This window comes from Cydia splendana, chromosome 14 (assembly GCF_910591565.1).
Source record: "Cydia splendana chromosome 14, ilCydSple1.2, whole genome shotgun sequence".
NCBI lineage: Eukaryota > Metazoa > Arthropoda > Insecta > Lepidoptera > Tortricidae > Cydia > Cydia splendana.
This window is the reverse complement of record NC_085973.1, coordinates 4,462,443-4,474,487: the sequence shown is the minus strand read 5'-3', so window position 1 is coordinate 4,474,487 and position 12,045 is coordinate 4,462,443. Positions and strand designations below refer to the sequence as shown.

The window sequence follows — 12,045 nt, the reverse complement described above, 5'->3', positions numbered from 1 at the left end:
AACATCGCTATATACCTGCATAGCGCTCTTTCGTTCACACACCGGAGAAGCATGTTTATCCGCAATTGTGTGATAAATTGATAATCGCGTAAGGATTGAGATTTGTGATAAACCAAACAAAATATTATTATAATAATCAATTTATTGACGAATAAAATGATTGTTCTTTATTCGCTATTTCAATTACACTTCACGTTTGTATAGATATTTATATTATACCGCGAAAATTGTATTTTCAAGAGTTGGGACGAGAAATAATTTGAGACTTTACTGTGAGGTGAGGAGAGTAAGTTTCTCGTTGAGTTGAAGTTGGGTTTTGATGAGTTGGGCTAGGGTCACCACCTGAAAAAAATAAACCATTTTATAATAATGTTAACAGAAAATGCAGTAAAATCTATGTGAAAAGAAAATCATAGGTAATCATACACCAAGGCTCAAATTAAAAATAGGGAAATTTTGTATGGTAGGTCTTACGAGGCTATAACGGGTTTATTAATTAAAAGGGTGTCCGAAATTAAGTAAATTTGAACCCTATCACTTTACAATGATAATGAAGTTAAAACAAGTAACCGTCAAAAATATTCTTGAAACACACTTTTATTGCCGACTGTACTTTCTCTCCTTTGCATGTCTATCAAGTACTCCCCGAGATATTTCAAATGAGCCTAAACTCAATCTGTTTATGTTTTTCCATCAAAGAGTTCCTTTGGCTACCTTCTGACTGGATCATCAGATCAGCTCCATATTAGCATATTATTGCATTGTCATCGGAAGTATGGAAGTATGCGAAATTTCATCTCAATCAGACACCCGGAAGTGGTTCAAATTTAAGTTACAAGATTTGAAGCACCATAGGTACAAAGAGATATAGGTATATACGCAGTGAAACTAAATAAGTGTGTAAAAAAATGAATGGGAAATATATTCCCTCTGCCTTTAAACAGTGATTCAGGCGTTTTGGCAACGTGTAATGTGACAAGAAGTTAATAGTGTAAGCCATACCATGAGTAGGTCCTTGACGCTGTTAGCGAAGGCGTCGGCGAAGGAGTCCTGCGCGAGGCCGGGCACCGCCTGCGCCAGCTGCAACAACGCGCGCCCTGTGGCGTTGTGTGCTGCAGCCCTACCGGCCAGCACGTCCTCCACATAGGCTAGCACCTGGAGAATACTGCTAGACGTACCATGAGTAGGTCCTTGACGCTGTTAGCGAAGGCGTCGGCGAAGGAGTCCTGCGCGAGGCCGGGCACCGCCTGCGCCAGCTGCAACAACGCGCGCCCTGTGGCGTTGTGTGCTGCAGCCCTACCGGCCAGCACGTCCTCCACATAGGCTAGCACCTGGAGAATACTGCTAGACGTACCATGAGTAGGTCCTTGACGCTGTTAGCGAAGGCGTCGGCGAAGGAGTCCTGCGCGAGGCCGGGCACCGCCTGCGCCAGCTGCAACAACGCGCGCCCTGTGGCGTTGTGTGCTGCAGCCCTACCGGCCAGCACGTCCTCCACATAGGCTAGCACCTGGAGAATACTGCTAGACGTACCATGAGTAGGTCCTTGACGCTGTTAGCGAAGGCGTCGGCGAAGGAGTCCTGCGCGAGGCCGGGCACCGCCTGCGCCAGCTGCAACAACGCGCGCCCTGTGGCGTTGTGTGCTGCAGCCCTACCGGCCAGCACGTCCTCCACATAGGCTAGCACCTGGAGAATACTGCTAGACGTACCATGAGTAGGTCCTTGACGCTGTTAGCGAAGGCGTCGGCGAAGGAGTCCTGCGCGAGGCCGGGCACCGCCTGCGCCAGCTGCAACAACGCGCGCCCTGTGGCGTTGTGTGCTGCAGCCCTACCGGCCAGCACGTCCTCCACATAGGCTAGCACCTGGAGAATACTGCTAGACGTACCATGAGTAGGTCCTTGACGCTGTTAGCGAAGGCGTCGGCGAAGGAGTCCTGCGCGAGGCCGGGCACCGCCTGCGCCAGCTGCAACAACGCGCGCCCTGTGGCGTTGTGTGCTGCAGCCCTACCGGCCAGCACGTCCTCCACATAGGCTAGCACCTGGAGAATACTGCTAGACGTACCATGAGTAGGTCCTTGACGCTGTTAGCGAAGGCGTCGGCGAAGGAGTCCTGCGCGAGGCCGGGCACCGCCTGCGCCAGCTGCAACAACGCGCGCCCTGTGGCGTTGTGTGCTGCAGCCCTACCGGCCAGCACGTCCTCCACATAGGCTAGCACCTGGAGAATACTGCTAGACGTACCATGAGTAGGTCCTTGACGCTGTTAGCGAAGGCGTCGGCGAAGGAGTCCTGCGCGAGGCCGGGCACCGCCTGCGCCAGCTGCAACAACGCGCGCCCTGTGGCGTTGTGTGCTGCAGCCCTACCGGCCAGCACGTCCTCCACATAGGCTAGCACCTGGAGAATACTGCTAGACGTACCATGAGTAGGTCCTTGACGCTGTTAGCGAAGGCGTCGGCGAAGGAGTCCTGCGCGAGGCCGGGCACCGCCTGCGCCAGCTGCAACAACGCGCGCCCTGTGGCGTTGTGTGCTGCAGCCCTACCGGCCAGCACGTCCTCCACATAGGCTAGCACCTGGAGAATACTGCTAGACGTACCATGAGTAGGTCCTTGACGCTGTTAGCGAAGGCGTCGGCGAAGGAGTCCTGCGCGAGGCCGGGCACCGCCTGCGCCAGCTGCAACAACGCGCGCCCTGTGGCGTTGTGTGCTGCAGCCCTACCGGCCAGCACGTCCTCCACATAGGCTAGCACCTGGAGAATACTGCTAGACGTACCATGAGTAGGTCCTTGACGCTGTTAGCGAAGGCGTCGGCGAAGGAGTCCTGCGCGAGGCCGGGCACCGCCTGCGCCAGCTGCAACAACGCGCGCCCTGTGGCGTTGTGTGCTGCAGCCCTACCGGCCAGCACGTCCTCCACATAGGCTAGCACCTGGAGAATACTGCTAGACGTACCATGAGTAGGTCCTTGACGCTGTTAGCGAAGGCGTCGGCGAAGGAGTCCTGCGCGAGGCCGGGCACCGCCTGCGCCAGCTGCAACAACGCGCGCCCTGTGGCGTTGTGTGCTGCAGCCCTACCGGCCAGCACGTCCTCCACATAGGCTAGCACCTGGAGAATACTGCTAGACGTACCATGAGTAGGTCCTTGACGCTGTTAGCGAAGGCGTCGGCGAAGGAGTCCTGCGCGAGGCCGGGCACCGCCTGCGCCAGCTGCAACAACGCGCGCCCTGTGGCGTTGTGTGCTGCAGCCCTACCGGCCAGCACGTCCTCCACATAGGCTAGCACCTGGAGAATACTGCTAGACGTACCATGAGTAGGTCCTTGACGCTGTTAGCGAAGGCGTCGGCGAAGGAGTCCTGCGCGAGGCCGGGCACCGCCTGCGCCAGCTGCAACAACGCGCGCCCTGTGGCGTTGTGTGCTGCAGCCCTACCGGCCAGCACGTCCTCCACATAGGCTAGCACCTGGAAAATTATGTAGAAAGAGGTTTGTTACTAAAGAAGCACATGAACATGATGTTACATTTCTGTGACGTCACAGTGAATGAATCAATGAGTTTCTATAGATGTTTACTATAGGACCAACCCCGAAATCGCGAAATAATAATTTACATTCCCATAGAAAATGGACTAGCCACAATGTATGAAACAGCCTAATTTTTTTTGACCAAAGCACAAAATCATGTTTATTCTTGTATTACCTACCAGTGCATTTGCCTAAATTTGATTTCATGGCCACAATCAAAGCATTTATATATAACTATAAATAACCCCAATACGACAATGGTTTAGTTAACCCGTGGAACGCCCTAGTACCACGACACGTGTGATATTAACTCAATTTGGGTCGTAGCTACTCGGTATCAGACGTGTGATACTACAGATCAATATGGGTCAAATTGCCTTGCATCAATTTGTTGTATGGTAGATGTTCGACGGGTTAAACAACTAAGGATGCAACTTTGTCCCAGTTGTACTTAAAAATAAGAGAATTTTATTGCAAATCTAAACAGTAACTGAACTTTAAATTGCACAATCCAACTTTACCATCTTGTACATGTACACATACATTTTCATTTATTATATCTTTTCTGCATTTCTTACCCTTTTTATATACAACATTTTCACACAAAGTAAAATGAATAAGTTACGTTATCCTGTACACACACCTGGTCCAGCAGTGAAGACAGCTTGGTGGCCGCTTCAGCAACCAGCGCTAGGTCGGGCGCGGGCTGCACTTGCCGCGAACGCCCGCCGGGACCCATCGTTTTCTGGCACAGTTGTAGACCTACAATCTGTAAAGAAGGCATTTATTTACATAAAAGATATATACAGTGTTATACTACTAAAGTACATTAGTAACTAGCTTAAATCTCAAATAGGCCCTTGGGGCACCAAGGATACTGGCGGCATTACCTCATTGTATCGCAATGCTGACATTGTGCGAGGAAAAAATAATTTAGTGAATTACAGCCAAATATCAATCAAATACAAGGGCGTCGCCAGTGAAGCATATTGAATTTGTGTATGTGGAGCATTCCATGAAATTGTCTTCCGTTTGTACCGACTCCCGTACAAACGCGAATTTTCTGAAGATTTGCAGGTTTCCTTTTCTATAAAAAATGTCAAAAATATGCACAGAAAAATAATCGCCTACATTACATGCCGCAAAAAAACTCGCAACACAGGAAATAAAAGGCGTTTGTACGGGGCAGCCCTTGGAATGCTCCATGTATTGACAGTTAATGGTAGAGAATTCTATCGAATGATTGCCTTTTGAATATTTTTTTAACCTGAAGCAAGGTCGCAAAAAATAATCTTATGCCCAGGGATCGGATACCGGTATTTTTTGTATGGGAACGAAACCGGTATTTTTTCGTTCTTTGATAATGATATTATTTCTAATTGGACAATCTAATAAGTCATTACCTAAAACCACAACTGAGTCCTACATTTTTGGAGTATAAAATAATTCTAAATATATAATCCAGTGAAATTGTAGAATTTTATAACGTGGCTCTTCTGCGTCAAATCCGGTAGTACTGATTTTTTGCAGACTTATTTATGATGTTGGCTTAATTAATAATCCAAGTTTGTGACCTTGAGCGCCGAACGCAACTTTGTCAAAAATCGGAAAACCTGCGAAAATTTCGGTTTTTATTTAGTTTTGGGCGATTCTAACCCTAAAGGACTAGTTTTTTAAAGTACCTTTCTTAGACGTTTTTAAAGAAGACTAAATTTGCTACAATACGAGATTAGAACTGTCTCTGTAGATTGAATAGTTTCCGAGATAAAGGCTTTCAAAATTTAGATTTTTTTGAAATTGAGCTCGTAAGCTAAGTGAGTGCAGTGAGTATGTACTTTTGACTCAGGCGATGCCGCTTGGCACGATTGTTCCTAAGGTCAAACAAAGCTGATTTGGCCCAGTAGCTATGAGATTTTACCGTGCATACCCCCCAAAAAAACCGGGCAAGTGCGAGTCGGACTCGCGCACGAAGGGTTCCGTACCATAATGAAAAAAAAAAACGGAAAATAAATGCAAAAAAAAAACGGTCACCCATCCAAGGGGCTATTCATAAATTACGTCATTTCAAATTGGGGGGGGGGGGGGGTCTGGACATCGGATGACGGTAGCATGAAGTAGGAGGAAATGGGGTCATTTGAAGCATGATTTTTGGATGATTATGGGGGGGGGGGGGTCAAAAATCGTCAAAAATCGATGACGTAATTTATGGACAGCCCCCAAGTACTGACCACGCCCGACGTTGCTTAACTTTGGTCAAAAATCACGTTTGTTGTATGGGAGCCCCATTTAAATCTTTATTTTATTCTGTTTTTAGTATTTGTTGTTATAGCGGCAACAGAAATACATCATCTGTGAAAATTTCAACTGTCTAACTATCACGGTTCGTGAGATACAGCCTGGTGAGAGACGGACGGACGGACGGACGGACGGACGGACGGACGGACGGACAGCGAAGTCTTAGTAATAGGGTCCCGTTTTACCTTTTGGGTACGGAACCCTAAAAAGGGAGGGGTCGGATCCCCAGGTCCAATCTTTGCTATATTTCTTCCTACTCTTAGGAGCTAGGGCACGTTATATATCATTTTCATATAATTTAGGGATGAAAACATTATATTCATACTTATAAAACGCCAAGTTAAGTGTTTTTTTAAAGATTTTTTACTTTTGACTTTGGCCATAAGAATTACATTTCTATGGAAATCGTCACTCAATCCGCTTCATATTTTTACAAAAAAATGTATGAATGCCTGCTTTGAAGTGATACTTTATAGAATAAGGAAGCCCTAAATTATATGAAAATCATATATAACTTGCGCTTGCGCTAGTTGCTAAGAGCAGGAAGAAATATAGCTTAGATTGGACCTGGGGATCCGACCCTTTCCCCTCCCTTTTTGGGGGGTAGGCACGGTACGATAACGTGGCTACCGCGCCAAATCAGCTTTGTTTGACATTAGGAACAATCGTGCCAAGCGGCATCGCCTGAGTCAAAAGTGCATACTCACTGCACTCACTTAGCTTACGAGCTCAATTTCAAAAAAATCTAAATTTTGTTTTCTCGGAAACTATTCAATCTACAGAGACAGTTCTAATTTCGTATTGTAGCAAATTTAGTCATCTTTAAAAACGTCTAAGGAAGGTACTATCAAAAACTAGTCCTTTTGGGTTAGAATCGCCCAAATCTAAACAAAAACCGAAATTTTCGCAGGTTTTTCGATTTTAGACAATGTTGCGTTCGGCGCTCGAGGTCACCAACTTGGATTATTCATTGGACCAACATCATAAATAAGTCTGCAAAAAATCAGAACTACCGGATTTGACGCAAACGCTAAATGTATAATTTTACTGTATTAATATGGTTATTTCGAAGTTTTTGCTAGAAACCGGTTTCGATCCCTGCTTATACCAAGAGAAGGTTTGAAGAGGTAGAAGGTTGCGTCATGAAACAGCTGGAAAAACTGCAGCTATCTAAAAAACTATCCATGAATATGTACCTCAGGCTCGTAACTAGTCAGTGTGACATCAATGGGCGTGAACATACAGCCCTGCTTCCCACGAGGCACGCCGAGCGCCACGCACACATATGCGCGGAGCCCCATGCGCGCGCCCTGCAGCGACGTGTCCAGCGTCACGTGCACGGGCTCGCGGCACTCGCGTGCATAGTACTCGTGAATGACAGATGAGTGGTTGGTCACTTCGTTACCGGTAGCCCACCAGCCTGCAATGTAAGTTTAATTTAGAAATTAGTTTGTTCAGTCAAAGAATTTAATTTCCGACCCGTTTTGTACCTTGTCACAGTGACAATTAGTATTCCATCATATTTTGTCATAAACGTTCGTATTTGTCATGGTACTTCAGTCAACCTCAGTACTTTTTGTATCGAGACTGACTGAAATAGCAAAACATGTTCGTACGTTTCTGTGAAATACAATGGAAAATAATTATGCACTACATCTGTACACATAGTAAGTATAATATTTTAAACTTTCGCGTTTTGAACACATATTAACTCACATTTATAGACAGGTCTAACGCGAATTTTATTCAATGGGGTTGGCCGGTGGAAGTTTTTAGCAGATGGCGCCATCATAGCTTGCCCTGTCAATCCCTAGAATTGTGTCAAATTTTTGTTTTTTTAATACCCTGGATGCCAGTCCTTTAAGCCAAATCTCATAGAAAAAGGGGCAAGCTATGATGGCGCCATCTATGCAAACCTTTGACAGTTGCCAACCCCATTACCTTGATTTACCAACATTTCACGACATAATAAGTACTTCGTTTTTTTAGCATTAGAAAAAGGGGTAAACAATAGTGATTGTGTCTTTGTTTGCTGATACTTCAGGTGCAAATTAGGGGATGGTTTGGATTTGTGAGACATTATTTGTGTATATTTCATCGGCATCCGCAATTATGCATGCTAGCACTCAATATCCTATTTCTAATTTAGTCCAATACTTCTGAAAACTATAGGATTAGCCATGGCTAAATTATTAGGTAAAACAATAAATTTTTATTTTCCCACTTCTCATATCTTCACATCAGAAAATACCATTAAATTTTCTTACCTTTCTCCTGGCACTGTTTTTAATCTCTATTTAGCCCTAAGGTTGACTGGTAGAAAATTCACTAGGCATTAAGTCCACCACTTGTACATTTTATTTGTATTTTGTGCAATAAAGTTAAAATAAATAAATCATTATAATATTCATATAACTGTATGCCAGGAAATAAATTATGACATCAATTGTTTTTGTTTAGTAAGCACTTACCAACAATATTCTCTGTGGCATTCACGCGCCTGTTCAGCTCATACACGTCCATGGCGTAGTTGAGCTCGGCCTCCACCTGGTCTGCGTGCTCCTTGTGAGGCACGCAGAAGCAGTTTGTGACTTCCACCACCCCTTTGTCGCAAGTTCCTGGAAATTACATTCATAACCTCAAAAATACACTTGACTTTATGAAAATGTACTAGGTATCCATTTCAAAATCCTTTAGAAACACAATATATGCACTATAGAAGCCACTTTTCATACGAATATTGTTCGTAATGTAAAGAAATCAGTAAAAACAGGCAAAATTGAAGGCATGACGTCGGCACAACAACTCATCAAAAATTTCACTTTAAGAAACATTGGCCGATGGAAACAATGATTACCCAATAAAGTCCCGATAACCCGGTGCGAGTCCGCATTTCGGCGCTCGTAAGCATCCACAATTTGAAATAATACTACGGGATGAACCTTGACAACCAGATTGAGCGCCATTTTGGCTCGTTTGAAAGGAACTAAGGCCGTTTTTCACCTCCTACAACTACAACCCACATGTGTAATTTGACAGATGCAGAAGCGTTTTTCATCGTTTATACTTGAATATTCAAGCATGAGCATTAGTGAGTATTATAATAGTTGGTCTAGCAAATCTTGTCAGTAAAAAAAGGCGCAAAATTCAAATTTTCTATGGGACGATAACCCTTCGCGCCTACATTTTTTAAATTTACCGCCTTTTTCTACTGACAAGACCAACTATAAAATGAAATCCTAAAGGCCGTAACAGACTATCGCACCGCACCGCGACCTTGGTCAAGGAAGGGTCTTGGTCTTGGGTTGGAAGGTCGCGGTGCGGTCAGTAGGGATGGGTAACTCAGGAGTGATAGAAAAAGATATATATCTTTCTCTTTTCATGAATCACTCTTCTTGTCTTTACGAATCCGAATGTATCAGTATATCCGTACAGCTCTCACTCCCTCAGCAACAATTTACTAAAGCGATAAGCGATGTCTTCGGTCGCGCGTCGGCTGAAGTAAAGTAGCTAACACACTACCGCACCGCACCAAGGTCATTGTGGGACGCACCCATAAGTAAGAGGGAGAAAGCGATATCTCTTTCTCCCTCTTACTTATGGATGCGTCCCACGATGACCTTGGTGCGGTGCGGTAGCCTGTTAGCTACTTAACACGAAAGAGCAACATCGGTCGTTCGGGCGGGTTCGGACGCGTCATTCGCTAAATATTCCGCGAGAAGTAGATACAGTAAGTATAGTATTTCTCGCTCGCTACTACCACTACTCTCTCTCTCTCACACACACTCATAAGATGACGCATAGTCACATAGTCAGCAAGCGCCGATACAGTTGCGAGCGGGACAACTGATATATACGGATAAAGATATAAAAGAGTGATACATATCCCAGTGATAGAAAGATATATATCACTCTTTTCTTTCTACTGACACATTTCGCCCATCCCTCTGCGGTGCGATAGTGTGTTACCTATCTACCACTTCAACAGAGGCCACGATATTAATTTATGCCTTGGGTACCTACGTACCTGTTTGATCTTAGTCCGTTCTTAAGGTGGTATTCCACCAATCCAATTTTTTGTCCAATGTCAGTGTGTCTCACTCTCTCATTAAAGCAAAATGTGAAACCCAATACACATTGGACAAAGAAACTGGATAGGTGGAATACCACCCTTACATACCTAGTAATCGAATTAAAATGTAGGAAAAATAAGAGGTGTCAGAAAATGGAATGAAAGTGATGAAATATTCTGCCTACTCCAAATTTTTTAATGTCAAATAACTACATAAACCTAAGCACAGCATATCTGGTAAAGCCAGTGAGAAACTAACAATCAAACAACATATGGGGCAATCTATGAAAAGGGACCTTATTGTCGATGGCGCTTACGCGGCACAACGTCGCGCGGCATTGTATTGATATCGGACCATCGTTAATAATGGCGTAGGCGCCATCGACAATAAGGTCCCTTTTCATACATAACGTCACATATAAATATAGTTACTATATTACTTTGTTATCTACATTCACAATTAATTCAGTATAGGTAACATAACTATTAATTAATACCAAAATAAAGTAACAAATATAAGTTTCAGCAAAGTAATTAATACAACAGAAATCTTAAGGTTTTGCTATTTACATTTTTTTCCCTTAATTTATCGTTTTGGTACACATCCTTTCAAATGGATTCATAAACATTGAAACAGCTTTCAGTAAGTATGGTACATGGCATCTCTAGATAATTTAAGCAAACCCATTTCATTTGATATTTTAAATCTATATAGATTTGAGTGCAGAAGCTGGAATTAATGGCTATTATAATAGCAATAAATAAGACTTTTATAGCTACTCCAGTTTCCTTGTCCTGTTTCTATCTATCTATATTTTAGAGTTGATAAATTAAAGATTTGCAAAAATTATCCTTAGCATCCATATTATCCTATTAATTGTGAGGCGGCCAGCATTAGCATTAGGCCAGCACTCAATGTGTTAAATCAATTGCTGTCCGGAGTGGGGTTGGTATGAATGCGGATCCCATGCATCCCAGCAATTTCTTCTTTAAGGGAGTCTGTGACAAGCCTGTGTTGCTTGACTCGGGACAGTCCAGCAAACTCTTTAGCCTCTATACTGATCTGAAATCAAGAAAAATCCAAGAATAATTTACTGATATTTCCTAGCTACATATTATGGCACATTGCCATATAAGTACAGGATAACTATGGAACTCTTGGACAGGAAGATTTTGAAACAACACATAGGGCATCCGAAACTTTACGATATAAGTGATTATTATGTGCCAATATTAAGAGAAAGATAAATAACGAGACCATGAATGTTACAACAGTGGAACTGCTCATAAACCATACCCTACTTCATAGTTATCCCGGTGAATTATTTACTTGATTATTCTAACAATATAGTACCTCAAACATAGCCCCGCAGCCGCCTGAAATGTCCTCCACGCTCACATAAGTGGTCCCTGGCAGCGATTTTTTCAGGGCTTCAGTTAGCTGTTGCTCCTTAGATACGCAGTTCTGTTCAAACTTGCTGCCGGTCGCTCCGGCTCCGTTGCCCACTACACTTCGGGACTAATAAAAAAAATATTGCAATCAGTATAGGGATATAAAAACATACATTATGTTCAAGACACAAACAAGGCTATTTTGTACTCACCAAACCATTTCTAACTGGTTCCAAAGCCCTTAAAAATTGACGAAACATTTTGTATAGTGTATAATTATAATTGTACTGAATGTACTCAACTAATCACTCCTTGTTTAGTTCTGCGTCATTATATTACTTAATATTTTTATTGGGTCTTTCTACGTATTTTATTATGACAAATTTATTTTAAAAATTTTACATAACCTCACTTCATTTGTCAGTTTCGTATGTTTCAATGTATTCATGATGTATTCAGAATGTTAGCGTTGCTTTAACACTTTTTGCATTAACTCGCACTTCAAATTGTGCGTATAATGGAATTAATCCATAGACGCATCCTTTATACTTTAATAATCGTAGTTTTCTCTGGCAAAAGTAAAGATGGTCATTCAGCCACTACCCTACCCTATTTCACCTCACATGCATTCTCTATTTGGATATATTTTTTTTCAACTCTTCCATTCAATCTGTTCAGCACCATTTTAGTTTGCGGCTCACAATTTTTAACTTTCTAAAGGCAAAAAAATGTATTTGCGTTCCGATTAACTTATCTAAAATAGTCGAAATTCAATGTGTCAA

The 12,045-nt window shown here is 43.4% G+C and overlaps 2 protein-coding genes across 2 annotated transcripts; both read right to left on the bottom strand.

Annotated features, from left to right (window-relative positions):
* Window positions 1-124: 124 nt before the first annotated feature.
* On the bottom strand, window positions 125-8,811 carry LOC134797088 (eukaryotic translation initiation factor 3 subunit F). Its single transcript, XM_063769313.1, has 6 exons — window positions 8,657-8,811; window positions 8,271-8,417; window positions 6,996-7,219; window positions 4,148-4,273; window positions 3,291-3,443; window positions 125-342 (listed from the first exon to the last, which is right to left on the bottom strand). Exons 1-6 carry the CDS (start codon window positions 8,763-8,765, stop codon window positions 268-270), a joined length of 834 nt encoding a protein of 277 aa, XP_063625383.1. The 5' UTR covers window positions 8,766-8,811; the 3' UTR covers window positions 125-267.
* Window positions 8,812-10,044: 1,233 nt separating this feature from the next.
* Window positions 10,045-11,689, bottom strand: LOC134797072 (bolA-like protein 3). The gene is made up of 3 exons (XM_063769295.1): window positions 11,476-11,689; window positions 11,226-11,390; window positions 10,045-10,934 (listed from the first exon to the last, which is right to left on the bottom strand). The coding sequence occupies exons 1-3, from the start codon at window positions 11,521-11,523 to the stop codon at window positions 10,797-10,799; spliced, it is 351 nt and encodes a 116-aa protein (XP_063625365.1). The 5' UTR covers window positions 11,524-11,689; the 3' UTR covers window positions 10,045-10,796.
* Between the last annotated feature and the right edge of the window lie 356 nt (window positions 11,690-12,045).